The 27,771-nt window shown below is 39.6% G+C and overlaps 2 protein-coding genes across 2 annotated transcripts in view; one reads left to right on the forward strand and one right to left on the reverse strand.

The window, feature by feature from the left end:
• The window catches only part of lnpep (leucyl/cystinyl aminopeptidase), a 44,706-nt gene extending 19,837 nt beyond the window's left edge, over positions 1–24,869 (reverse strand). Inside the window, exons 1-7 of the mRNA XM_002933428.5 lie at positions 24,775–24,869; positions 11,980–12,814; positions 8,395–8,533; positions 5,381–5,512; positions 4,350–4,470; positions 2,963–3,117; positions 1,324–1,437 (exon numbers count right to left, since the gene is read on the reverse strand). Coding sequence (XP_002933474.1) covers positions 1,324–1,437; positions 2,963–3,117; positions 4,350–4,470; positions 5,381–5,512; positions 8,395–8,533; positions 11,980–12,814; positions 24,775–24,790 — 1,512 coding nt within the window. The 5' untranslated portion in view covers positions 24,791–24,869. The remainder of the gene's footprint in view (positions 1–1,323; positions 1,438–2,962; positions 3,118–4,349; positions 4,471–5,380; positions 5,513–8,394; positions 8,534–11,979; positions 12,815–24,774) is intronic.
• A 225-nt stretch (positions 24,870–25,094) lies between these two features.
• erap1 (endoplasmic reticulum aminopeptidase 1) overlaps positions 25,095–27,771 on the forward strand; it is a 37,558-nt gene continuing 34,881 nt past the window's right edge. The window contains exon 1 of the mRNA XM_002933429.2: positions 25,095–25,169. The gene's annotated coding sequence lies outside the window, so the exon portion shown is untranslated. The remainder of the gene's footprint in view (positions 25,170–27,771) is intronic.

Consider the following 27,771-nt stretch of genomic DNA (forward strand, 5'->3'; position numbering starts at 1 on the left):
ATGAAAGCAAATACAACTGCAGCCAACAAATTCATGATAGGAGATGGTACATTGAAAATAAGACCTACCAGTAAGTACATGGTATAGGACATACTATCTGAGCACCATCTGTAATTTCCAAGTCTTATATTGTAGGAGATCATATATTGTGCACAAATTACCTGGCAACTCAGCTGACCAATCTTTAACTGCTGTCAGCCTAGGCCTCAAACTCGCTAGGGTTTATGGAACTACACAGAAGTGAGTAATGGTGGGGGTAAAGAACGTTGTGATTAGACAGCCTGACACAGCGGACAGCAGTGGACAGGAAAACTATACTCCTAACAATACATACTCTATGAAAATATATTGCATGAAACAGTGCATATGTAAAACACTGCTTCATCTAAATAAACCAATTGTCATAAAAATGTACTCTTTTTTAGTAGTATTTGCCTTTGGGTAATCCTAAAAAGAAAATTTCCATTTTAAATACTAGCCCCTATGATTCACTGTGCTCACACACAAACCAAGGACACACATACATGTTTTTTTAATTACTGATAAAAAAGGGGTAATTACCAACAGTATACCTTGTGTAATGAGTAGTAGTTCACTCCTAGCAAATACTGCATATATATGCCTATAAGTTATACGTGCAGTATTTAGTGCTTTTGTGTACCACTCAATCAATAGACAATTCACTGCTAATGGATGAATATTATGAAATCTGATACAGTGGTCAATGGTCTGCTAACTTGATAGCAAATTTTCAGTCATCTCTTACTGCACATAAGCAGCTTTATGAGTGCAACTAACATTTGATAAAGCTCACAGGAGATAGCCCCTACCAAAATCATATTCAAAATATGCATCTTTAAAAAGCAAAAAAGTGAAAGAATGTTGTCAACAGCTTGTAAACGGAATAACATTTTTAAAACATTATGCATGTAGCGCCATCTTGTGGCATATTGAGAAATATATGAAATTGCATCTAGTCTGTGTGGAGTATTTTGGGCAATATTGAAAACATGGCTAGAAAATAACTCCCACCAGTACATGTACATGACACTTTATGGACAAATCATCTCACAATCTGAGGCAATTTGGACAAACCTGTCAAATATCGCTAAGGCCAGTCTGTATATAGCCAGCATTGCTATCATAGAAAAGAGTGCTCTGATATAAAAACAATTAAGTAAATGCAGTGGATATTTTCCTATAAACTGAGAAGGAGCACCCATCATATACAGTTGGCACATTCATGGAGCAAAGGATATACTTATACTCTAATATGGTGTGTAAAAATGATTAAGCTACTTTAAGACAATACATCACACTTACTGAATTCAGTTCTGGGAAGAGAGAGCTCATAGACACATATTCCATATATGTTGCAAAACCTTCATTCAGCCACAAGTCATTCCACCATTCCATGGTCACTAGATTCCCAAACCACTACAAGGAAAAGAAAAGCCAAAACTAATCAGACACAGCATAATATGGAGTAATAAAATGGTAGAAGACTAAAGAGGAAAACATGCAATTATTATACAATTTTAAATGATAAGTAAACCACTTACTATACAGATGCAATAAAAGGTCTGAGAACGCTTTGATATTCTGGATTTCTGAAAAAATTACTTATAAAATATGTTTTGTGTTGATATCCAACTCACAATAAAAGAGAAACACAAACTTATCACACAAAATTGTAATTTTGTCAATACTGCCAGTCCAGACAGGAAAAAGAATATGAGACTCTGGGTTAAAGACTACTCTAGAATCTACTCTAGATTCTACTCTAGACTCTAGAATCTACTCTAGAACTAAAGTCAGATGTTTCAAACAATGACATGACATTAATGAGGTGGTTGGAAGTTTTTATAGAATAAAAAAAAGAAACAAAAGTTTGAGAGTGACAGTCGCCCCTTTTTTAATATCACGCTGCAATCAAAAAAATATCAGAAGAAATTATAAGGTGTATAGGGCTGGAAAAGGCAACATTTCTAAAAAGTGTTCATTTACTAGTAAGACAACTGTCTACAAATGGAAGAGATTCTGTTCTGTTTTTACTCTTCATAGGAGCGGGAAAACTAGAAAATAGGAGCATAACAAGCATTGGTAAAGGAGAAAAGAACAGTTTAAGGGGTAGTTCACCTTTAAATTAAGTTTTGGTATGATGTAGACATTAATATTCTGAGACCATTTGCAATTAGCCTTCATTTTTTTATTTATTTTTTGTTGTTGTTGTTTTTCAGTTATTTAACTTTTTGTTCAGAAGTTTGGAATTTCATTAGCTCTCTGGTTGCTATGCTTTAAATTACCCTAGCAACCAGGCAGTGGACTGAATAAGAGAGTAGAGTATGAATCGGCGAGGGACTGATATAACTAACAAAAAATTAGCAATAAAAATAAAATTGTAGTCTCACAGAGCAATAGTTTCAGGGCTGTTGGGGTCAGTGACCCCCATTTGAAATCTGGAAAGAGGTAGAAGAGGTAAGAAAAAAATTAAAAAAAACTATAAATTGGAAAGTTGTTAGGAACAGGACATTCTATAACAAACTGAAAGTTAACTTAAAGGTAAACCACCCCTTTAATGGCTATTATAAATGACTTACCTGTCCTGTTTTTACTTTGGCTTACCTTGTAAGATGCTCTATTACGGTGATGACACACATAAAGATTAGTCTCCCGCAATAAATCTCCTTTATTGCGGGCAACTAATCTCCAGATAATGTTTCCAACAGGCAATAGTGTAAAAAAGTTGCTGGTAAGGAGACTTTGCAAAACTGAAGTGATGTGTGTTTTCCCACCAGTGATTTGCATTACTGCCTGTGAGAAACATTTTCGGGAATTCAGTCGCCGCGGTAGTTAGAATTATTGTGGACGACTAATCTCCATGCCTGCAATAGCCCTAATACTATAGAGAAGTATCAGAAGACAAGCAAATAACTGGCATTCTGCATTACAAATAAAGTACCTGATGAGCCAGTTCGTGAGCAATCACTTTGGTTATGGATTGCTTATCTGCAACAGAAGAAGAATCTTCTTTGTATAGAAGAGCAGTCTCCCGAAATGTGATCAATCCCCAGTTTTCCATTGCCCCTGCTTGAAAGTCAGGAATAGCCACCAGATCTAGAAAAACATTAGAGTACAATAGAATATCAGTATTTCACTTCTATATGGTTATGTGAATATCATAAATAACTGTAGAACATTTAAGAGAGCAAGACAAAAGCACGTTACCTAACCACACTTCTAGATATCTGTTGAAGTAACAAAAAAATGGAAGGTAAAATTGGGAAGGTCATTTTGATATGAAAGTAATTTAAGCAATTCTTAATAAGGCGACTGTATTAGGGCAGTTGTGACAACCTAAATAAAGTCAAGCCAGTTGGATGCTGTAAAGAGAAGACATATGCACTGTATATTATAGGCATGTATGGAAGTTCTGGACACAAACTAAACCAGCAAATGGATCTATTGAGGTTTAATTTAAAAAAAAAAACAAAAAAAAAAAACCAACAACAACAAAAAACGACGTCCACAATCAATCCATAAAATACACCAGTATTATCCGTGTATCATACAAACTGTATAATCAACACACATAGTCTATAATAAGACTAGAGATGTCAGAACCGATGTGGCACTGGCTAAATTAACACACTACATATCATAGCTGATATCCCTTATATCTAACCTTTATAGACTATGGGTAAGCCCTTGGTATCCTCACTCATGCTGCCATATAAATACCCCTCCAACCATGTCCCCCCAACGTGGCTCTGTTTAATCAGATTAACACCACATACACCATTGCACTGCTGTGCCATGTGGATAATGTTGTAGCAATGAGGTTTACTTTTTAGCCTTTGGTTTACTGTTTTTTAAATCACTGGCTATAATTTACATAATCATTACATTATCCAGACTTTCTAAGAACACAAATCACCTTTAATGATGTATTTATAAATATAAAATTGTGACATCCTTCCCAGAAATACTTGGCTTGTTCCCAGCCAATAATAAAACCCTGCATTCTCAGAGTAAACATCTGTCATTTATCCTACATTAGTGCTTATCACAGACCACATAAATTGAAAACAAGCCTCCTCTTCCCTGATGGCTCAGAGAACACGATTATAATTTTATTTGGTGTGCATAGTGCAGAAATCTAGAACTGGGAAATGTATGGCTTTTTTGACTATACACCCAACTGCACATTCCTGCATTCTCGGTGCATCAAGATTTATACAATGAACTTTGCTGCAAAAAATATATTTTTGCTCTAGTCTTTAAGGACTTTACACAGAGATAGAATTGTTTTTTTATGCAAATTGTACTCTAAATGATAATGTACAAACCTAGTTTTTTAAGTGGGTATGCAATATTATAATAATTTGAATAAAAATACAAAAGCTTCATAGCAGAATCCAAAGCGTACTTGACTTGATCCATTTTCTCTGGTACAGCATAGACAGACACCTGGGAAATACAGAAATAAACAACACTGAGACACAGATAATGTTACTGTACAGACTTTATGCTCTTGGGGCTAATGCCTCTCCTTATATCATTTTGGCTTATGATGTTAGCAACATGAAAAGTAAGCAAAGTACCATGGCTTTTTTAATTTAGAAGTTATCATTCCTTGTAACAAAAGTGTGTGCATGTATTTATGTATGTAACACAGTAAATAAAGTACCCCCTTTTGTAAAATATAATGATTTTATGTCAACAAGGAGTTCCATGACCTCATAAAAGCACAAGACCGAAGGCCAAATGCTTTTATACAGGCCATGGAACTCCAAGGTGACTTTTAATATCCTAATATTTTTCAACAGGAGGTGCTTAACTTATTATTATAATACCCAAGTTTCAACAAGTTACATGACAGAAATGATATGAATAGAAAGGACTATACATAGCTAAACACCCTTTATAAAGATATAGGATATTCATGGCTCTTGTGTATGTCTATGTTATCAGAATTCTCCCACGTGAAACACCTTCAGATGACACAGCAACCATAGGGCCCATGGCACATTGGGTATCTTGACTGTCGAAAAACAGCGGTGGTCAAAATATCCCTATCCACAATTGACCATTTCCTGTGGAGAGGTATAGGCAATGCTCTGCCTAAGGGAGACATGGCAGTGCAGGGGCCACTACTGTGGAAGAAGGTGTTTCTGAGATATAATCTCAAGTCAAATAAAAATTGTTTCTTGGCAAAAAATGTGCTTATTGAAGATGCTCGATCAAAACATACAAACATTAAGGGGGTGATTTATCAAAAGTCAAGTTTGAGTCAATTCGAGTTTTTGGTGCTTAAAAGTTATGTTTCGAAAACTTGAAACTTAATAATCAATTTAGAAAAACAAAAAAAGTTACTTACCAGAGTGTCATTTGTTTCTTGAGTAGTATTCTTTATGTCACCGACTATAAAAGCAACTAGGTAAGTGCTCATATTCACACTAGTTGAATATTCATCTAGAAGCAGGCCATCACTCATTGTGCTTGTTTTTGCCTGAAAAGCAAACACCATTGAGTATAATAGGAAGAACTGCATGCATGCAAATCATATTATTGTGTTTCTATTGGAAAAAATAAGGTACTTTTCTAACATGCATAAAACTAATCCACTGCCATATCCTTCATTTCCCACGGTTTCACAGCCATGTGACTTGTGCTCTGATAAACTTCAATCACTCTTTACTGCTGAGCTGCAAGTTAGAGTGACATCAACCACCCCCCTTCCCCCCCAGCAGCCAATCAGCAGAACAGTGGGAAGGTAGCAAGCTAGCAGCCCCCTGCCCTGCCACCTGAATTTCTAAAAGTCACAGATATCAGTACAGCACTCAATAGTAACAAATCCAAGTCTAGCTCATGACTCCTCCAGTTACATGACAGTAGGAGAAACAATAGGTTATCAGAAAGCAGTCCTATTGTGTAGCGCTGGCTCTTTCTGAAAGCTCAGGCACAGTGCACTGAGATGGCTGCCTACACATCAATATTACAACTAAAGGTTCAAGAATAAAATTTTAAATGGTAGAGTGAATTATTCGCTATGTAAACAGTGTAATTTAGAAATAAAAAGTACACCATAAAAATCACAACAGAATCCCTTTAACATGCATAAAATTACCTCACTGCATGCACCCTTTTCCTCTGTTAAGTTCACTGCTCAAACCCCAGACTGTAGCACAATCGCTTTCTGTTCTTTCACCCCAACAATATTTCAATCCACCATTAAACGTGCTCTTGTCACACCTATACTCAAGAAGCCAATTTCTGATCCGACTTCCCTTGAGCAGATTGTCTCCAACCGGTTGCTGAACTTTCTGCATACCAACCACCTTCTCGATTCCTTTCAACCAGGTTTCTGTGCAGGTAACTCTACTGAAACGGCTCTAACAATGGTCATCAACAATATCCATGCTGCTAAAGACCAGGGTCACTATTCCATACTTACAGATGACACACAAATCTTTCTTTCCTGCCCTGATCTCAGCCCTGCTATTCAGGCAAAAATCAAGAAAGGACTTACTGCCGTGGCATCTTTTATGGCTGCTCACCACATAATGCTTAACATGTCCAAGACTGAAATGCTTATACTCCTGCCTAAACCTGGCTCCATCCCTTAGTTTAACATTACAGTTGAAAATGTCACCCTACATCCAGTACCCAAGGCACCAGTCTGGGTGTCAATTTGGCCTATCGCTCACATTCTCAGCCCACATTGCATCCCTCACAAGAATTTGCTGCTTATTTCTAAGTAACATTGTCAATATACACCCCTTCCTCTGCCCCTCCACTACTAAAACACCAGGCTCTCACACTCTTCAGGATAGACTACTGTAACATATTACTAGCTGGTGTCCCTGACCCACATTTCCACCCTCTGAATTCAGTCCTTAATACTGCTGCCGCCTGATCTCACCTGTAATTAAATCTCTCCCCACTACTAAAACTAATCTCCTGGCTTCCAGTCGAGTGGTGCATTAAATACAAAATTCTTTTCCCGGCTTTCAGAGCCCCTCATCCTTCTGCTCCTCTTTTTATATCAGCTCTCATCAGCCCATACACTCCCTCCTGGCCTTGCGCTTAGCTCAGGACAATCTAATGGCCATACACCATAACCACGGATAAATACTTTTTCATCGATTGTGCCACGCCTCTGGGATGCTCTACCTGATCACGCATCAGGAAAGATCCCACAATGACTCTTACTAACACCAATTCCTTAAAAACCCCCTTCTAGATGAAGGACTTCGCTAGTCTTCCTCTGCAGCAACACACCCTTTTCCTAAGCATTTGTACCCCACTGCCCTTTTTTTCCCTAATAGATTATAAGTTCCTTGGGGCAGGGACCTCATCCTAACTATATACTGAAAGCTCTTTAACATTGATTTATCTATTATTACTGTGTAACCTAAAGGAGAAAAGGTAAAAATTAAGTAAGCGTTATCAGAAAAGTCTATGTAAATACAGATATAAGCACTCACAGAGTCCTCTAAGAAAAGAAACATAGGATTTCTTTTCTTCTTTTGTGTACACATTTTCTTCAGTGTCAGACTTCTGAGCTACCAGCAGCTAGAGCTGCAGCACAGAAGCTACTGAGACCAAGGTAAAATGGCAGTTGCTATCTTAAAGGAGATGGAAAGGCTAAGTCACTTGGGGGTGCTAAAATGTTAAGCACCCCCAAGTGACTTTAATCGCCTACCCTGTACCCCGGGCTGGTGCCCCTGTTAGGAGAAAACAGCACCAGCCTGGGGTACCTGGAGCGAGCACTTCCTCCTTCCGGCTTCGTTTCGCTGCGACTAACACAATAGGCGCATGCGCAGTAGAGTAAAAACCGACTTCTCTGTTAAAGTTCCGCTATTCACTCTACTGCGCATGCACGCACAAGCGATACAGGAAGGAGGAAGCGCTGCAGGTACCCCGGGCTGGTGCTGTTCTCTCTGTACAGGGGCACCAGCCCGGGGTAAAAGGTATGCGATTCAAGTCACTTGGGGGTGCCTAACATTTTGGCACCCCCAAGTGACTTTGCCTTTCCTTCTCCTTTAAACAAACACAGGGAGCTTCTAGATGTTTACTCAGGAGGGGTAAAGCTTTCTGCAGAATAAATATAGTATTCTAGCACTAATGAATAGTATTCTATTGTCAATAAAATGCCATAATGACTTTCCTTTCCCCTTTAATATAACTATACCCCTGTTTGTGTTCACACCATGTAAAGAACTGCAATTGTGAAGCAATATAAATAAATACAATACAGAAGAAAGTTTAGGTTGGTCCAGTTTCTTTAAAGAAGCGGGGGTTGCTATCATTACAGAACTGAATTATAAGTTTAATTGACCAGAAGCGAATACTGAATGGAGTCTGATAATGGATGGATGTAAAGCTTACCTTTGGCATGTTTGAAAGAGAGATCATACTTTGATTTCTTATGATGTTGATCTGGAATGTGGATTTGAAAGCAGGTTCATCAAAGCACGGAAACACTTTTCTTGCTGCAAGTGGCTCAAACTGAGTGGCTGCAAGAGATCTGTGAAAATTGAAAAAGCATCAAACTGAAGATGAGTCCCGGAGACCTTGTTTATTTGGCTATTAGATGGACTTATTTAATATTTATAAAAGCAAAGGCAAGCAGCAGGTCCCTTTGGAAAGCACATTATAAGGTGAAACCAAGGGAGGCATAGTGGAGTTGATTGATTGTTACTACTGTGTAACTGAAACACTATTCCATAAACATACACACTGCTTCAGCATGCCTATGAACGTGTAAAGGCTGGCTGCTTCTCTACTGGAAAAGAAAACTCTGGTTCCATAAATGCAGAAAATTCAGATTCAAAACAAAGAGCTTGAAGAGAGAATCTGAAAATGGCTCATTCATAGGAATAAAACATAACTTAAAAATGCCTGATATGCATTTATGGTACATGTGCTCCTTTACTGTATAAACAAAAAAAGAAAAAACCACAAGGACTTAGTAGGGATTGCACAGTATAGGCAACAATGAATTCCCCAACCAGTGGCTCGTGAGCAACATGTTGCTCACTAACCGCTTGGTTGCCCCCAAACCAGGTAGTTATTTTTGAATTCCTGACTTGGTGGCAAGTTTTGGTTGAATAGAAACAAGATTTACCACCAAATAAGCTGTAAGCTGATAGTGTGCATAGAGGCTACCTAATAGCCAATTTTAGCCCATATTTTTCAAAAATTTCACAATTTTTAAAAAAAAAAAAACATTGCAACTTGGTAGTTAGCATTAGAAATGTTGGATTTGTCAGAACCTGTTCTTTTTCAAATATGTATTGCTGGAGTAAACCTATTGAAAGTTGAATTTTTGGCCTTACAACCTGAAAAATGCAGATTTCTGGATCAGTGCATTGGAAATTTGGTGGTGTAATGCTGGGAGAAGTTTCCATAAAACTGTACATATATTTGGTACTGGTGCGTTCAGGAGATAAAGGACTTTATAAATCAGCTGTAGTTTTGTGCATAAAACAAATTATGTTTATATTATATGTTTATATTAAGGAAAATGATTTTTTTTTTCTTCATTTTTTAGACATTCTGTAACAAGATATAGAATTCTAGCAGTGGAATTACACAAGAATTCTAACATATTTTGAAAGTTTAAGTTGTCCTAAAAAAGCAATACAAGGAGTTTTTCTGTGATTTAATTTGCATATGCAAATGAGGGCACTGATTCAGTTTGGTATTTGGCAAAATCCTTTATGGCGTATTTGTTATTCGGCACTAAATAATGAAAACAAATTTAAATGTGCTTAGAACAGGTTTTATAACATACTAAGCTTTATTATATGGGTGAACATTCCCTTTAATGCATATATGGTAGAACAAAGCGTATTTTTTTCACTTTTACACTGCTGAAGATAAACTAGACTAAAATCTGTCTAATCTCCATGCCTTACAGCTTGTGTTTTTGAATGAATACATTTATTCTTTATTCAGTGGATACAGTTCTCTGCCATGCAACAACAGAGACACTATTCTAAAAACATGTTTAGGCCTTGATGCTCAGAAGCAATGTTCCCACGAATACCTTCTTGGCTGTGTGCGCAAAAAACAATTCTTTTGTGCACTCATTTTAAACTTGTGTGCGCATTTTTAAAAACACTGTGCTCAAATCAGAATAGATATAACATTTAGGGGCTGATTTACTAATCCACGAATCCGAATGGGAAAAATTCGGATTGGAAAACGAACATTTTGCGACTTTTTCGTATTTTTTGCGACTTTTTCGTAGCCGTTACGACTTGCGCGATTTGTCGCGAATTTTTCATAGCATTATGACTTGCGCGAATTGTCGCAACTTTTTCATAGCATTATGACTTTCGTGAATTGTCGAGACTTTTTCATAGCCAATACAAATTTCGTGAATTGTCGCGACTTTTTCATAGCCATTATGACTTTCGCGAATTGTCGCGACTTTTTCGTATTGAGTGCTCGAAAAAGTCGCAAAGTACCGATCATTACGAAAAAAACGCATTCGGACGCTTTTCGGACGTTCATGGATTAGTAAATGTGCCCCTTAGTGTTTTCACACAAAATTCTTTGTGCGCACCACAATTTGTTGTAGATGCTGGTCTCAAAATTTGTGCACGTGCACAAGAATACACCATATAGGAAAATTGTTTGGAAGCTAAATACTTTTTCTTACCCATGTTTTCTGAGATATTAAGCACTCTCTGATCAAGGCCAATAGAAGCCATAGTTGCCATTACTGAAATACTCTGTAAGCTGTAAGATCTTGCATGCAGTGTCTGCTCAATTTTTGGCTTGTTCCTTTCTGTTTATAGGGGTACATGCCCCACATTTCCTACCCTCTGTCAACATGACCAAAATAAACAGATCTTTTAATTCTAAGTTCTGTTATACAGGGTATTTTGTTATTTTTTTTTTTTTTTACTAACTTATTATTTTCTTAAAAAGCTTTAATGCATAATCATAAGGGCTGTGGTTGTCTTGGACTGGTACAGAAGCCCAAAATATAATGTACAACATTTATTTTTATTTTATTTATTTACAAGGCATTTTGTTGTGATTATGTGATTCAGTGTTTTACTGGTGGGGATAGACACTGATTTTCAAATAAAGATATTTTCAGAAATTTTGTTTCCAGTTCTGGAGGAGATTTAGCGCAGGTGACAAAATGCCCATTCTACCATCACATACACCCTAAGGGCGGTGTTGAGCAATTCTATGTTCCACCATATGCAACACATGGGATATAATGGTTTTATTTTTTCCAGTAGGTCTGTACCAACAGGAATGTCATCAAGCCTAATCTGTATTGCATTCATCCTTTATTGGCTGCTATATGTGGTCAGGGATATAGTTATCACAATTAACCTCTTTTATAATAACTTTGTTACATTAGAGGTTCCCAATTTTATGTACAGTGTATTTTTTTAGTGAGGAGGAGCACTGGCCCATGTTTTGAAGTTAGAGATTATATCACTGGGGGGGCGCCTAATAAATCATTTTCCCCTAGTGATCAAAGCTGTCCTTTAAGCCGTAAAAAAAAAAAAAAAGTTTGCAAAACTACACTACATCACAAAATATTTTACATTGTTTTCAGGTAAACATAAACACTTTGCATTCTGATGACAGCATCCCTTTAAATTACCACTGGGAGGCCATTGATTGTGAAGGATTTAGGGGTTTGTTTTCTTTATCAGTTTGAAATGTATTTGTTTTGTGTTGCAAGGGCATGCGAGATTTGAAATCAGGTCCAGATCTACCAAAAACCAAACCCAGGGAATGTCCCAGAACATCAGGACGTGCAGGCTCTACTGAGAAGGACCCACATTACATCTTGTATTGGTTAACGGTTATGCATTTCTGTATGTAATCTATAGAGTATGTTCTATTTTACAGTGCTAAGGAACATGTTTTACCTATATATTTACAACTTCACATGTATAATATATGTAAGTAAATAAAGTAAAAAAAAATTATTACCTCTTATTGCCTTTCTCCATGTAATCAATTTTGTAAAATCCATAATAGGTGCTTGAAAAGTTAGATGTATATTGAATTGTAAGCAAGCATTCCTTTCCTTTCGGCAATGATTCTGGTAAAATAATAGCAATCTCCTCAAATGTAGGATATTCCAGAACTTCAGCATCCATAGTTGTTCCCTCAGTTACAGAGACATGTGCCTTGATGATGCGAAGCCCTGAGCTGTGCAGCACAATATTGTTGGAGCTCGCTGTGATATTCAGCTTTATCTGTACAGTGCCAGCAAAATACATAGTTGTCATGTCTGGATGCAAGGTAAGAACATAATGTACTGGTTTTATGGAATTGGGAAGTCTACTTTTTGCCCATGGGAAAACTTTTCCATTTGTAGCAATGGGATAGACTAGTTCCAATGGGTGCTTTTTTTCATGGCACCCATCTTTGGTAAAGGTACACTTTGGAAGGAGATAAACCACGGTAACAACAGAGACTGCAATAATGACAACAACTACACACACAATAACTGTCCTTGCAGAAGGCACTGGGCACAACCCATCTTGAACCTGCCTGTAGTTTGCAGCACTATTACGAAGACCTGAACTTCTGTTCATGAATGACATGCCTAGCAGTTTTGCAGAGGATTCATAATCCTCTTCATCTTCATCCAATTCATTTTCACCCAGTCCACGCACCAGTAATCTTGAGCTTCTTGGTTCATACTCAGTTTCCTCAGATTCTAATGGATTCAGAGTGGGCTCTTTGGCCAAGTCAACCACATCCGGTTCTTCCTCAAACATACTGTTTTCAATCATATTTCTTGGCAACTGGGCCCGATCTGAGAAAGAAAATCAAGTGTTAAATTCTTAAATGAAACCCTTAGAAAGGCAATGTCATTACAGAAGATGCACTTCATAAGATTTGTAAATGTAGGGCCCAATTGTTTTATTGAGATAATTACAGAAAGCAAGACTGAAAAATGAGTGTTAAAGTATAGAAACTAGGTCAGCTTTGTATACAACCCATTTAAGAAACAGGAGCAGCACAAAACAGATACATGAGGGACTTGGCAGGTTTCCAAAGGAAGCACAATGAATCAGTAGTTTAACATTTTTTTTCAATTATGTCTACAATTATTTTATAACTGCAGGAAATGCCACTGTATACAAGGAGATCATACTCAAACAGCCTAAGGGCCCATAAATTAAGCACCAAGCAGGTCTGCCTTTTGGTAAAGCTAAAAGTATCGCAGAGAATCTACTTTTTTGTATCAATGGTGGACATTTCTGTCTGGCAATAAACTACGCAGGATTAGGAGGTGCCTTATTTTGAGAGTTTGAGATCACTTGCACTCAAATAGATACCCAGGTACACAGATGGCTGCATTAATGAAATGTATTACAATGCAAATGCTGATGGCCCATCTATGAGAATGGCCAAACTATTTAATATGTGACTGATACCAGTGGTATCACATCACTGTAATGAAATGTTCTATGTCTTGGAGAGTATTATAAGTGACTTACTGCTCTTATATTCCTACAGAGTAATGCAAATATCTAAAAAAGACTGAGCTAAGCAGTCATTTTTGGTAGTAGGTTAAATGCCAAGAATGGATGATGAATAGAAGAAGACATTAAAAATGTGAATAATATACATTAACTTTAAAATATATTTAGGCTCATATTTATTCCACTTTCAAGTTCACATGAATCACTGTTCCTAATGAAAATATAGATTACACTTTAAATCCTAGGCAGGAAACAGGCAGGACACAAAGGTAAATTATTAAAAAAAAACCAAAATGAATACAAATTATAATAAACTGCATGTTGCTGACAGGATGAATGTCCTTTATACTGAACCAAATCTATCTGGCTGGCATTGACCATTCCCCAGGCAAAGCCAAAAGAGCCTGGCACATAGCCTATACTTCTGTAAGCGAGTGTCTGTTTTAGATAACAGTTGGTTTCTCTTTAGCACAGCACCAACATCATTATGGGAATTTAAATTCAGACAGAGAATTTAGCGGAAACCTTTAGCTTGCAATTGGGCTTTCAGAGCATTTTCGTTTTTCTGCTGCACCTGTTTTAACACAGGAATAAGGGATGCCATTAGGGGTGGCAGGGTCTCAGGAACAATATTCAGCATGGGCCCACTTTGTATAATCCAATTTGCAACTCTGTAGCTGTAACTAAACAACAACCAGTATCCCCAGACAGCCTTTGGCAGCATCTTGCCTTTCTATGCACACTTGAGAGTGAAGCAAAGAAAAATCTTTGGGGTGCATCATAGTCTCAGCAAATACACCAAGCATCATTGCCTAAATGCCAGGCATAACCACTTAAAATCCACCATATTCATGAAGCGGTGTTTTGGTTTTAGGCAATTGTGTACCTCTTTCTAATATTTCAACACCAAATGCAAGTCCATCTTTAGAAACACACAATTTATTTGACACAATTTTTTTATGGCTCTTCTGGGGAAGGAATTTTTCCAGTATAGCCATGATTAAAACAAGAAAATATTTTTTGTACTCAGGGTTCTTGAACCACTATTTATAGGACAGAGTGAATTCCTGAAGGGCTTCATGTGTTCAGACCTCATTTGCTATTTGTACATCTTTATCTAAATAAAAATAAATGATCTGACCGTCTGTAACTGCCACATTGCACACCACCCACCGGCTGTCAGAATGAGCTGCTCATTCTTGCTCGCACTACTAGCAAAGGGTCGAATGTCACCTGTATGATAATTAGAGACTCTGAGAAAATGCCCATCTGTACAATCCTACATCAAAGAATTGAATCTGATATTGCACTTTACAGCAGGATTTAATTTCACCACTCTTCCTTTGTTTAAATAAGTACCTACAGCTGCAAACAGAAACCTTAGCCAATAAATGTCTTAATAGTCACATAGACATACTATTAGATTGTGCCAGCATGGTTTTATGCGTAACAGATCTTGCCAGACTAATTTAGTCGCCTTTTATGAGGAGGTGAGCAGGAACCTTGATGCTGGAATGGCAGTTGATGTCATCTACTTAGATTTTGCTAAAGCGTTTGATACAGTACCTCACAGAAGGTTAATGATCAAATTGAGGAATATTGGCCTAGAACATAATATTTGTAATTGGATAGAGAACTGGCTGAAGGATAGAGTACAAAGAGTGGTTGTAAATGGAACATTTTCTAATTGGACCAGTGTGGTTAGTGGAGTACCGCAGGGGTCAGTCCTTGGTCCTTTGCTTTTTAACTTGTTTATTAATGACCTGGAGGGGGGCATAGACAGTACTGTTTCTATTTTTGCTGATGACACAAAATTGTGCAAAACTATAAGTTCCATGCAGGATGCTGCCGCTTTGCAGAGCGATTTGACAAAATTGGAAAACTGGGCAGCAAACTGGAAAATGAGGTTCAATGTTGATAAGTGCAAAGTTATGCACTTTGGTAGAAATAATATAAACGCTAACTATCTACTGAATGGTAGTGTGTTGGGGGTATCCTTAATGGAGAAGGATCTAGGGGTTTTTGTTGATAACAAGTTGTCTAATTCCAGGCAGTGTCATTCTGTGGCTACTAAAGCAAATAAAGTGCTGTCTTGTATAAAAAAGGGCATTGACTCAAGGGATGATAACATAATTTTGCCCCTTTATAGGTCCCTGGTAAGGCCTCACCTTGAGTATGCAGTGCAGTTTTGGGCTCCAGTCCTTAAGAAGGATATTAATGAGCTGGAGAGAGTGCAGAGACGTGCAACTAAACTGGTTAAGGGGATGGAAGATTTAAACTATGAGGTGAGACTGTCGAGGTTGAGGTTGTTTTCTCTGGAAAAGAGGCGCTTGCGAGGGGACATGATTACTCTGTACAAGTACATTAGAGGGGATTATAGGCAGTTGGGGGATGTACTTTTTTCCCATAAAAACAATCAACGCACCAGAGGTCACCCCTTTAGATTAGAGGAACGGAGCTTCCATTTGAAGCAGCGTAGGTGGTTTTTCACAGTGAGGGCAGTGAGGTTGGGGAATGCCCTTCCTAGTGATGTGGTAATGGCAGATTCTGTTAATGCCTTTAAGAGGGGCCTGGATGAGTTCTTGATCAATCAGAATATCCAAGGCTATTGTGATACTAATATCTACAGTTAGTACTAGTGGTTGTATTTATAGTTTATGTATGCGAGTGTATAGATTGGTAGGTGTGGGTGCTGGGTTTACTTGGATGGGTTGAACTTGATGGACACTGGTCTTTTTTCAACCCTATGTAACTATGTAACTATAGAGGGGATCTACAGTCAAAAAGCGAATTGCTGGAAATTTCTATTTTAACGGGTTTGAGAGGTAGTAACAGTTACAGCCAGTGTTTGACTGGTTATACCAGGTTTTCAACTCAACAGTTCTCTAAAGGTCAGAGTGTGAGCAATCCAATTTTCTATGCACTTCCTGTAAAGTGAGTTTTTCTGACTTACAGAAAGAGATGTTAGGCCAAAATCCTAGTAAACTGCTAATATCTCAGAAACCGCTAAAAACGAAAAACAAATGTAAATTGCAAAAACCTCAGAGAAGCACTCTGAGTAAGTTTACATCAAGTCATTGTTTGGGTTAAGATCTTCTTTCAGCATTCTGCAACACAGGCAGTGATTTAAAGGCCAGGGTAGCACGCTCCAAGCATTCAAAGAGTATTTTTGCAAATTATTTCACCATGGAAGGACTGCACCTTGCACATCAATTTACCATTTTACTTTTGCAACTGGGCATATTACATTTAATCAAAGGAACAGGAAAAATATGTTCAGGACAAAATGGTCTCTTTTTAAAACACTCTAAATCAAAATCTTATTAAACTTTTACTCTGCCTGCTGACTCTTCTGAGGAGAAAGCATCCTCCCATAAAGATGTTATGAGGTGCGAGTGCAGGTTTCCTTCTCGGAGATGTAGATTGTTGTCTCTCACCACACCACTTCCTGGATACTTCCTGTATGTGTGCTCAGCAACACTTGACAGTCTCTTATTTATACAGTGCTGACACATTTCTGCATTGTGTTACAGAGATTAAAGGGAACCAACAAATGTATTTTTTTTAGTAATATTGATGTGTAGGCACCATCTCGCCATCTGCACCTGAGTCTGAACTTTCAGAAGGAGCCAGCACTACACATTAGAACTGCTTTCAGGTAACCTACTGTTTCTCCTACTCCCACTGGATTTCATACTATTGGATTTTGACTGGACTTGGATTTCTTACTATTGAGTGCAATTCTGATATTTACTGGGAGCTGTTATCTTGCTACCTTCCCATTGTTCTGCTGATTGGCTGCTGGTGGGGAAGGGAGGGGGTGATATCACTCCAACTTGCAGCTCAGCAGAAAAGTGTGACTGAAGTTTATCAGGGCACAGGTCACATGGCTGTGGCACCCTGGGAAATGAAGAATATGGCTAGCCCTGTGTGAAATTTAAAAATGTAATATATAAAATAATTCTGCTGAAGAAGCTCTATGCGGTTATAAAAAAAAAAAAAAAAAGTTTTCCCATGACAGTATTTCTTGAAACACTAACATCAGACCAGGTGCGGACTGAGATTCAAAACAGGCCCTGGCATTTTAAGTTCACAGAGGCCCAGCAAATATTGACTGTCTGTGGCATCTTACAGCAGCCCCTCTGGCATTTGTTAGAATTCACAGATTTCCAGTCCAGGCCTGCATCGAACCCGGCCCTAGTAAAGCTTACTATGGTCCCGATCACATTTACACACAGTAACATATGGACAAAGGTGATGTAACTGGACTTTGCAATTATTTTGCAAACTAACAAGTAGTTTTTTTTTACAGCTGCACAATGTTTGGGGGGTTTCTAGCATGCACAGACAGCTTTGACTTGGTCATTTCAGAACCCTCCATTTCTTATTTTTCACTGTTCCTGGGTAGATTTACTGCAATGTTTAGGGCAGTGGCATTGCCTTAGTAAAAATCTTCATTACCGCTGGCACCTAATCTCCTTGACATGCCATCCCACCAGCAAGAATGCGAATTGCCAGTGGGATGGCATATGCATCGCTTCGGTTTCCTGAAGTGACCCGAAGTTGTCTCTCAAGGAAGGCAATTAGTTTTTTCTAGAAGGATGTTTTTGGGGTATTGGTCCTACTATTTAATTGTAGTGCTTTGTTTGATGTACACCAGCAAGACGGATATTAATGTTCTCTCGGCTCTGGGGATAGGTAGAATAGGTACAGGTATAGGTAAATCAAGGTTGTTAGCTGTAAAATTAGTTTTAGAGGACCAAAAGTGCTGGATTTGGAGCAAGCACACAGCATATGCATAAAAATGTGCTGGGAACTTTTGGGTCCTAGGGCACTCATCTTAAATTCATTCTATATGGTGTAAGGGTAATGTACCACGAACAGATCTCTGCTACTGCAGGTGACTAATATGTCAGAAATGCCTTTCCACTGGCAACAAAGGGAATTGCTGGTGAAGAGGCCTACGCATCGCTTTGGTTTTATGAAGTCGCACAAAGTTGCCTTGCCTGCAGGAGGCAACTAATCTCTCCATAAGACATTACTCTGAGATACGCCCAAGGGAAGAAAATTTAAAAAGTGAACTAGTTTATCCCCTGCAGAAAGCGAGTTGTCAATAGAGTATCAAGTGCATCGATCAATATGTCCACAGATAATGTGTCCACATTCAAATGTCCTTCAGTTGGTGTATTTTGATTGCCAAAGAGAAGTGATGAGAGGAGGCATCCTGCCTTGTACCCGTGATTATACCTTTCCTTCCCCTTTAAAGAAATGTTAAATTCCTGGCAATTTATCTGCATACCCATCTTCTGCTGTAAGCTAAGCTTATGCTCTAGTGCCTAAGGCTATGAAAGAAAGCAATAACAACACATATAGTGCTGCATTTTTTGTATAGCTGACACACCCAGGCACACACAGTGCACATGATATCCTTTAATCCAAACAAAACCAAAATGTTCCTCTTACATTGGGGGTGCTTAACATTTTAGCACCCCCAAGTGACTTAGCCTTTCCTTCTCCTTTAAGTATATTAAAAAATAATTTAAACATTAAATTAAACTCAATAGGATTGTTTTGTCTCCAATAAGGATTAATGATCACTTATCATATCTGAGTTGGATTAATTACAAGGTACTGTTTTATTATTATGGAGAAAAAGGAAATAGTTATAAAAAATGTAAATTTTTTGATTAAAATGAAGTCTATAGCAGATGACCTTCCTGTAATTCAGTTTTCTGGACAACAGGTTTCTGGATAACACATCCTATACCTATACTGGAAACACGCTGGTGCTCTGGCTGGAATCAAACCTAGGACCCCAACACTGCAACGCAGCAATGTTAAGCACTATGCTACCAATTTTTGCACGGCTTACATAAAAGACCTACCTCCCTTTAGGTAGGCCAAACAAGTGATTAAGTTGCCATAGGTATCCATATGTGAAGGAATTTACCCAGGGGAGAGGCTGTCACATAGAGGTGAGTTCAGGCTGCTTTAATGCGGGTGTGTCAAGAGGCCAAACAAAAGGATGTCACAGCTCATATTAGGCTGTAGCTGTGTTGCAGCCAGCATGCTCTGTTTAAGCAGTGGCAAGTGTGCACCAGAGAGACCAGGGACAGACATAGGATATTTATTTTGTATCTTATAATATTTTCTTAAATGTAATTAGCTCTATAAAAAATGTTTGAGGGCTGTCCAACTGACGATCTGGCCCTCCTATAGACTGTTATGGCCCTCAGACCTTCTCAGGGTGCCACAACCATGTGACCTGTGCTCTGATAAACTTCAGTCACACTTTACTGCTGAGCTGCAAGTTGGAGTGATATCACTCCCCTCCCAAAAGCAGATCAGCAGAACAATGGGAAGGCAGCAAGACAGCAGCTCCCAGTAGATATCAGAATAGCACTCAATGGTAATAAATCCAAGTCGCACTTGTGACTCCTCCAGTTACATGGGAGTTGGAGAAACAATGGGTTATCTGAAAACAATTCTAATGTGTAGCACTGGCTCCTTCTGAAAGCTCAGACTCGGGCACAATGCCTGCAAACCAATATTACAACTAAAAAAAAAAATAAATTTGTTGGTTTAAAAAGAAAATTTTAAATGGTAGAATAAATAATTTGCTATGTAAACAGTGTAATTTACCATCAAAATCATGGCAGTATCCCTTTAACACCAGCTGTGTCATTTTCTTGCCCCATAAGAGACAAGCAATATCAAAAAATGCAACTTGATATAGACAGACATTTTCTTAGCCTGCGTATAACAGCAGGCTGAGAAACCGCTACTCCAATCTGCTTTATGGTATGTCTGCACCAAGAGACACTGCGAAATCGAGAGCACAAACATGGAATGGATACAGGAAAAGGGGGCTTTACCTTGAATTGGTATGGTGGCCTGTCAATTTTATGATCATGTACTAAAACCTCAATCAATTTAGTAAAACGGGACCAGGGAATGTGCATTTATTAATCCCTTATCTTCTGTATGCTTTTAAATAAAATGATATTACAGGCTCTTTATAAATAAACCTTCTTTTACTTTGCATAAAGATTTACAATCAAATAAATGCCAAAATATGTTTGTCAGAAGCATGGTTTGTGTTGATCTGAAACAGCGCATAATGTGCCCTTAGCATAAATACACATTACAGGGTTTGCTTATACACAGATCTCATTATAATTTCCTGCAAATATTTAACTTATAACAAGAAACATGGAAGACAAATTCATGTCCGTTTCAAGAATGATTTATAACTGTTCCTGTAATTATGTAATGTTTAGAGAAGGCGGGTACTCTGCAATTCCTGACAGATTTTGTGAGACATAGCACCCATGTGCAGGTTAATTATTACACTATTATGGCAGCGTGATTTTAGGGCAATTTAACATTCCTAGTATTTTGCTGACCATGCATTTTCCAGCTCCATGAAATTGCATGTACTAAAAAACACTGGCAATTGCCCCTTAGAGAAATAGGACACAGGGCTGTTTGGGGTGCCTTAAACACTTTGTTTTTAAGTAGCCAAAAAAATGACAAAGCACCAAATGGCCAGGCAAAACTACACATATCCAGGCACAGACATGGTCAGTACAGTAATATAAGCTGTGTTTACTTTGCTTGTGCAGGATAGTTACCCATGATTACAACACATTGTTTTTAAATAGCACACTATAAATTACACTTTTTTTTTTATTGCTTTTTTATTTTTCTACACTTTCAAAAGTTTCCAGTTACCTGCTCTGTAAGCACAGTCGCACACTTTCTAAATTGTTAGTGTTTGATATTAGTTACTGTCAAAGCTTCAAGTTGGGGAGCATGCTCAGTAGGGCTGAGGCTGCTGCTGTTGAGATGACAGCAACCAAAGTATCAAACTGTAACAGTTCAGTGTAATTTATGTGTTCATATTTGGAGCCAAGTTATAGTTAAATTATGGTTGCAGTTCAAATGTAAAGCAGAGAACCATGAGTTTAATCAATAAATCAGGAGTGTTATTTTCAACACCAGTAAACATGTACAGGAAGCAATACTAAAAGGTCGCAGCAAAGTGTACAGAACCAACAACTTTTATCATATCAACTCTGCCCTTGAAGATTTAAACAGTTTAGACAAACCAGAGTACTGTTTATGCCAACTATTTTACCAGTTTATCAGAATTTAAAGCATTAAGCATTTTACAACAAATGCCAAGGGAAGTGTGATATGTATCCCTAGCAATGCAGTCTGTGGCCACTTGTAGCTGCCCGGAGGCTGACGGCTGAACTTAATAGCTTAGTAATAATGCCTACAATCTAAATACACTCTTTCAGTTCCAATAACAATGAACTTGATTTAAATCACCACTGGAACATGCAGCTTCAACAATCTGACCCCCACATTGCACGTGAAACCTGGCACAGCAATTAGAGAGATTATATACAAAATGCTACAATCTTATATACTGCTTTGTGGTAAAATGGTAATAATACTGCTGACAGTGATCCCATGTAAAGACTGTACTTTCAGTTTACATCTTTCTGCACAAAACACTTCTCCTTTTGTGTCGTGAACACATAGCGAAACTATCGGTATATTTAAACCACATCAAACTATTTTATTTGTAAGTTTAGATTTCCTTTTGCAGTATTTAATACTCCATATATTAACCTATTATCTGTATTTCCTCCTTAGTCTCTAGGTACAAATAAAAACCTATATAAATAAAATAAGGCATACAAACACAGAGGACCATTATGACTACTGTATATACTTTAGGCCAGGGGTCGGGAACCTTTTTGGCTGAGAGAGCCATTAACACCACATATTTTAAAATGTAATTCCGTGAGAGCCATACAATATGTTTGGCCACGGATGCTGCGGGGCAAGGTAGGGTGGGTCCCAAGGATGCTGGATGTGATGAGGAGGAGGGCGTGGCCTGTGCTCGGCGGAGAGAAGATGTTTTCTAAGGCTTAGAACACGTCTTCTATCCGCCGATCGCAGGCCACGCCCCCCGTTATTTTTTTTATCAAAGATTTGGCAGTGAGCCAGATGCAGCCATCAAAAGAGCCACATCTGGTTCGCAAGCCATAGGTTCCCTACCCCTGCTTTAGACGAAAAGAGCTTCATAAATATTCCCATATTTTGTACCCAGTCACAACTTAAAAATATAATTTATAATAATAAGTTAATTAATTTTATTAATGGGAGATGTAATACCCCTCCTCCAATGAATGGGCCTTGGTAATGAGTGACAGGGACAAATACAACTGTACGAAGTAAAAGAAAAGCTATCATCTCAACTGGACTTACAAGTCATTATTAACATTATTACTTGGAAAATGTAGGTTTGGTAATACCTTTTATTGGCTGAGTAGGTAAAATTACAAGCTTTTGAGATGATAATATTACATCTCTAATTCATGCTTAAAGATGCTACATTAAATGAAACTTTAATAGAAGACATTTATACACACCAAGATGGAATAGTGGGGGTTTAACAAATGACTGCCAAGTGGCAATTAGACAAGAAAAAAGTAAAGGATAAGATAAGGGTTAGTTGAATGCAGAGTCTAGAAAGCCAACATTTTGGGAACAACCATACCCTTCCTTTGTTAACCTGACAAGCCCAGACTGGCAATCTGTTGGTTCTAGCAAATGCCAGATACCTGGTAGGGGCCAGTTTGGGCCTCTGTGTACTTGCAATGCCAATACACATTTTGACTCTCAGCCCAGACCTGCAGCTTGTTGATGGAAAGCTAACGTGGCGCCAACCTGATATGCTGCCATGTACTAATTTTGCCAAAATTGAATAATTCCACTTTTAATAAGGAGATGAACTCCATCTGACAGCCACGCTGTACCTGACAAGGCAAGTGCAATGGTATGACTGTAAACAGGACTTATCTTTAAAGAACAACCCTGTATATTGCAACAGCAGTTTAGCCACATATAGGAGTATAGCAGCTTTGGCCTGGCTGCTAAAGGAGAAAGCCCCCCATTTCCCAAGCAAGTTCTTAAATAATATGGGTACTTCCAGGAAAAGTGACTTGTCTCAAGATTGTAGATGACGCTGACAATTTTCAAACATAAACAAGTGGAAGGCTCCCAAGTGCGGCGCAAGTAGGTGCTACTAATAAGCTCCCTTACCAGTCCATGTTATCTCCCCTAGCAGGGTGCTGTGTGTGACCTTCATCTACCCCTCTGCTGCAGCCGGCAGCCTTGTCTGCCTGTAGCAAGAGGTTCCTGCTCCGGGACACTACAAACAAAGTGCTAAGCTAACAAGGAGAGGGCACGGCAGGCAGTGTATTCATCAATATCACTTACTATTTATAGAGTGCTTTGGACACTTTTCAGTCTTATTTTATGTAGTCGCTTCAGTTTCATTTGCCCCCCACCCACCCTTTTGGGAAGCACAACAACTGCCCTAAAGTCATACCCACAAGCCAGGGTGCCACGGTATTTACAAGCTAAATATCCTAACTACAGATCTCACAACATGCAAATGCATACGAGCGACCAACCCTTGCAACAGTGACGGTTTCAGAGGTTGTTTATCAACACAGAGTGACCCATGTCGTGCCCAGTCCCAAGTAGCAGTGATAATCATAATCATAGCTGCCAAATATTTCCAGCACACAAGTGATGGGCCTGGGCACCCCAGGGGACTTTCTGCATGAGGAATAGGGTGCACCATCTATAGGAAGTCTAATAAGCACCAACTCTCAGTTGTATTAAGCATGTAACAGACTACATTACCTGCATAATAGAGACTGTCTCTCTTTGTCATATACACAGAGGGGCTGCAGTCACTCAGAAGAATATCTTCATGGGAAATACTTCTGTTGCTGTTGGGCTAACTCTGACATTAGCAGGCAACTGTGTGAGCAGCTGAGATGGCCACATTAGCCGGGGCTACTCTGTGAGCAGCCGAGATGGCCACATTAGCCGGGGCTACTCTGTGAGCAGCTGAGATGGCCACATTAGCCGGGGCTACTCTGTGAGCAGCTGAGATGGCCACAATAGCCGGGGCTACTCTGTGAGCAGCTGAGATGGCCACATTAGCCGGGGCTACTCTGTGAGCAGCCGAGATGGCCACATTAGCCGGGGCTACTCTGTGAGCAGCCGAGATGGCCACATTAGCCGGGGCTACTCTGTGAGCAGCCGAGATGGCCACATTAGCCGGGGCTACTCTGTGAGCAGCCGAGATGGCCACATTAGCCGGGGCTACTCTGTGAGCAGCTGAGATGGCCACATTAGCCGAGGCTACTCTCACACGTGACTGAGCGGGTTTGGGGGAAGTAGGGGTACCTACCGTTTGAAGTCTCCATGTTCAGGACGTGCGTGTTCGCTTCCGCAGGGACTCAGTGTATGTTACAGGCACCCGCGGAAGGGAAGGGACTGTGATGGATATGATGGGGGGAATGCACTGCGGCAGTTAATTTGGAACCATGGTGCGCCGGAGCGCAGCGCTAACAGTACCAGGGACAGACCACAGATTAGAGTACCGGGAGGAGGAGCGACTGTCTTCGTGCACTTCCTCTTCCCTCCCCTGTAATGTCGCCCTCCCGAGCACTCTCCAACCCACACTCACTGACAGGCGGCTCTCACGTCCCAAGCACAGTGCTGCAGACCCCGCCCCCCTCAGCCTTTGCTTCTGGATCTAGGGCCCAGGCCCCTCCCCCTGCTGGCTGAGCCCTGCTGCACCCGGTGAGTTTGGGACTGATGCTGCCGCCTCTCGTACTGTGACTGCGCTCACTCGCGTACCTCGGCATAGAAGCAGTTAACTTAAAGAGGAATGCTCCTTAGAAAAATAATCTTTTTTTGTGGTTAAAACTTAATGAAAAGATGAACTGGAAAAAGTCTAGTGAAAATCAAAAATCTGCTTATAATTTGCCCTGTGCATATCCTATAGCAGTCCTGCCCTGCTTTATGGCTAATTCCAGAAATATTTTTGTAAGTGTGTTCTGTCACACAGTGGCCATGGATACTAGGGAACCCGCATTGCTTGGATCTCTGTAGTCTGAGATCTGTATGATGATTCTGGGTAATCCCAATGGTCATTTCCTTGAATTGTCATGGTCCACTTAAAATTGAGGGTTGTGGGAAGTTCTGCAAATGTGGAGCAAGGCCTGTTATTGTGGAGGGAGAAGTCCTGTGGCCTGGGGTCTATATAGGTAAGTTGTGAGAAGAAAAGGCCCCCATGGGCTGATGCAACTTTGTCAGTGTAGTGGTCATGGCCAGCCTGTGTGTGAGTGCGGGCTAGGCCTCAGTATAACTAGCTAGTGACAGTATTGACCTGTAATAGCTTCTAAGGGTGAAGACACACAGAACTACTAAGTAGCAGCTACTTGTCATGGCTACTAAACTCCAGAAAATACCCTGCCTTAAGGCCGTGGCAGATGGAGAGATTAGTCGCCCGTGACAAATCTCCCTTGTCGCCCGCGACTAATCTCCCCAATATGCCATCCCACCGGCGAGAATGCAAATCACTGGTGGGATGGCAAATGCGGCGCCATGATTTCCCGAAATCACGGAAGTTTCCTCTCAAGGAACCGCATATGCCATCCCACCTGGATGATACTCTCCTAGTCTGCCAATACTGAGAATTGCCTCTGGTAAAACACACATAGAGATAGTTATCAGTAAATGATCAGCATTGTCTATTTCTGTAGCCATGACAAGTAGCTGCTTCTAGTAGCTCTGTGTGTCTTCACCCTTATACAGAAAAGACAGCCAGGCTAGTTAGTATGGCAGCTGTCACCCCATGTTGAAGATTATTGGCTGTATTACCCTGATAAGTGTCACCAGATGGAGTAGCAAGTAGTGAATTGGCTTAGGATAGTCAAGAAAATGTATAAACTGTCAGCGAGCCAGCGACTGTGTTGTGTAGTACAGCTCAGACATCATAAATATATAATAAAGGGATTATTCGCTATTTATGGGGTTTACCCCTGTGAGGTTTTCAGGCAACTCTCCCATAAGTGAGTTTGAGTGATGCATTTCTAATAGGTAGAGTGCACTAAATAGGGCCACTAGGGTTCAAAGGCTTTAACTGTCTATGGCTGGAGAAATTCTGCAATATAATAAAAAAGTATTGGTTCACTGCAAGTGTGTATACAGTGGTGTGAAAAACTATTTGCCCCCTTCCTGATTTCTTATTCTTTTGCATGTTTGTCACACTTAAATGTTTCTGCTCATCAAGAACCGTTAACTATTAGTCAAAGATAACATAATTGAACACAAAATGCAGTTTTTAAATGAAGGTTTACGTTATTAAAGAAGAAGGAAAGGCTAAGTTACTTGGGGGTGCCAAAATGTTTGGCACCCCCAAGTGACTTAGATCGCTTACCTTCTACCCCGGGCTGGTGCCCCTGTATGGAGAAAACAGCACCAGCCCGGGGTAGCAGCGATCGCTTCCTCCTTCCTCTCTCGCTGCGCGCGCATGCGCAGTAGAGTGAAAAGCCGAACTTTAACAGAGAAGTCGGCTTTTTCACTCTACTGCGCATGCGCCGGACTTGGAGTCTAGGGGAAAGGAAGGCGGAAAGAGGAAGCGAATCGCCCCAGGTGCCCCGGGCTGGTGCGGTTTTCTCCTAATAGGGGCACCAGCCCGGGGTACGAGGTAAGCGATTCAAGTCACTTGGGGGTGCTTAACATTTTAGCACCCCCAAGTGACTTAGCCTTTCCTTCCCCTTTAAGGGAGAAAAAAAACTCAAAATCTACATGGCCCTGTGTGAAAAAGTGATTGCCCCCCTTGTTAAAAAATAACTTAACTGTGGTTTATCACACCTGAGTTCAATTTCTGTAGTCACCCCCAGGCCTGATTACTGCCACACCTGTTTCAATCAAGAAATCACTTAAATAGGAGCTACCTGACACAGAGAAGTAGACCAAAAGCACCTCAAAAGCTAGACATCATGCCAAGATCCAAAGAAATTCAGGAACAAATGAGAACAAAAGTAATTGAGATCTATCAGTCTGGTAAAGGTTATAAAGCCATTTCTAAAGCTTTGGGACTCCAGCGAACCACAGTGAGAGCCATTATCCACAAATGGCAAAAATATGGAACAGTGGCCGGCCGACCAAAATTACCCCAAGAGCGCAGAGACAACTCATCCGAGAGGCCACAAAAGACCCCAGGACAACATCTAAAGAACTGCAGGCCTCACTTGCCTCAATTAAGGTCAGTGTTCACGACTCAACCATAAGAAAGAGACTGGGCAAAAACGACCTGCATGGCAGATTTCCAAGGAGCAAACCACTTTTAAGCAAAAAGAACATTAAGGCTCGTCTCAATTTTGCTAAAAAACAT

The sequence above is a fragment of the Xenopus tropicalis genome, chromosome 1 (genome assembly GCF_000004195.4).
Source record: "Xenopus tropicalis strain Nigerian chromosome 1, UCB_Xtro_10.0, whole genome shotgun sequence".
NCBI classification, from domain to species: domain Eukaryota; kingdom Metazoa; phylum Chordata; class Amphibia; order Anura; family Pipidae; genus Xenopus; species Xenopus tropicalis.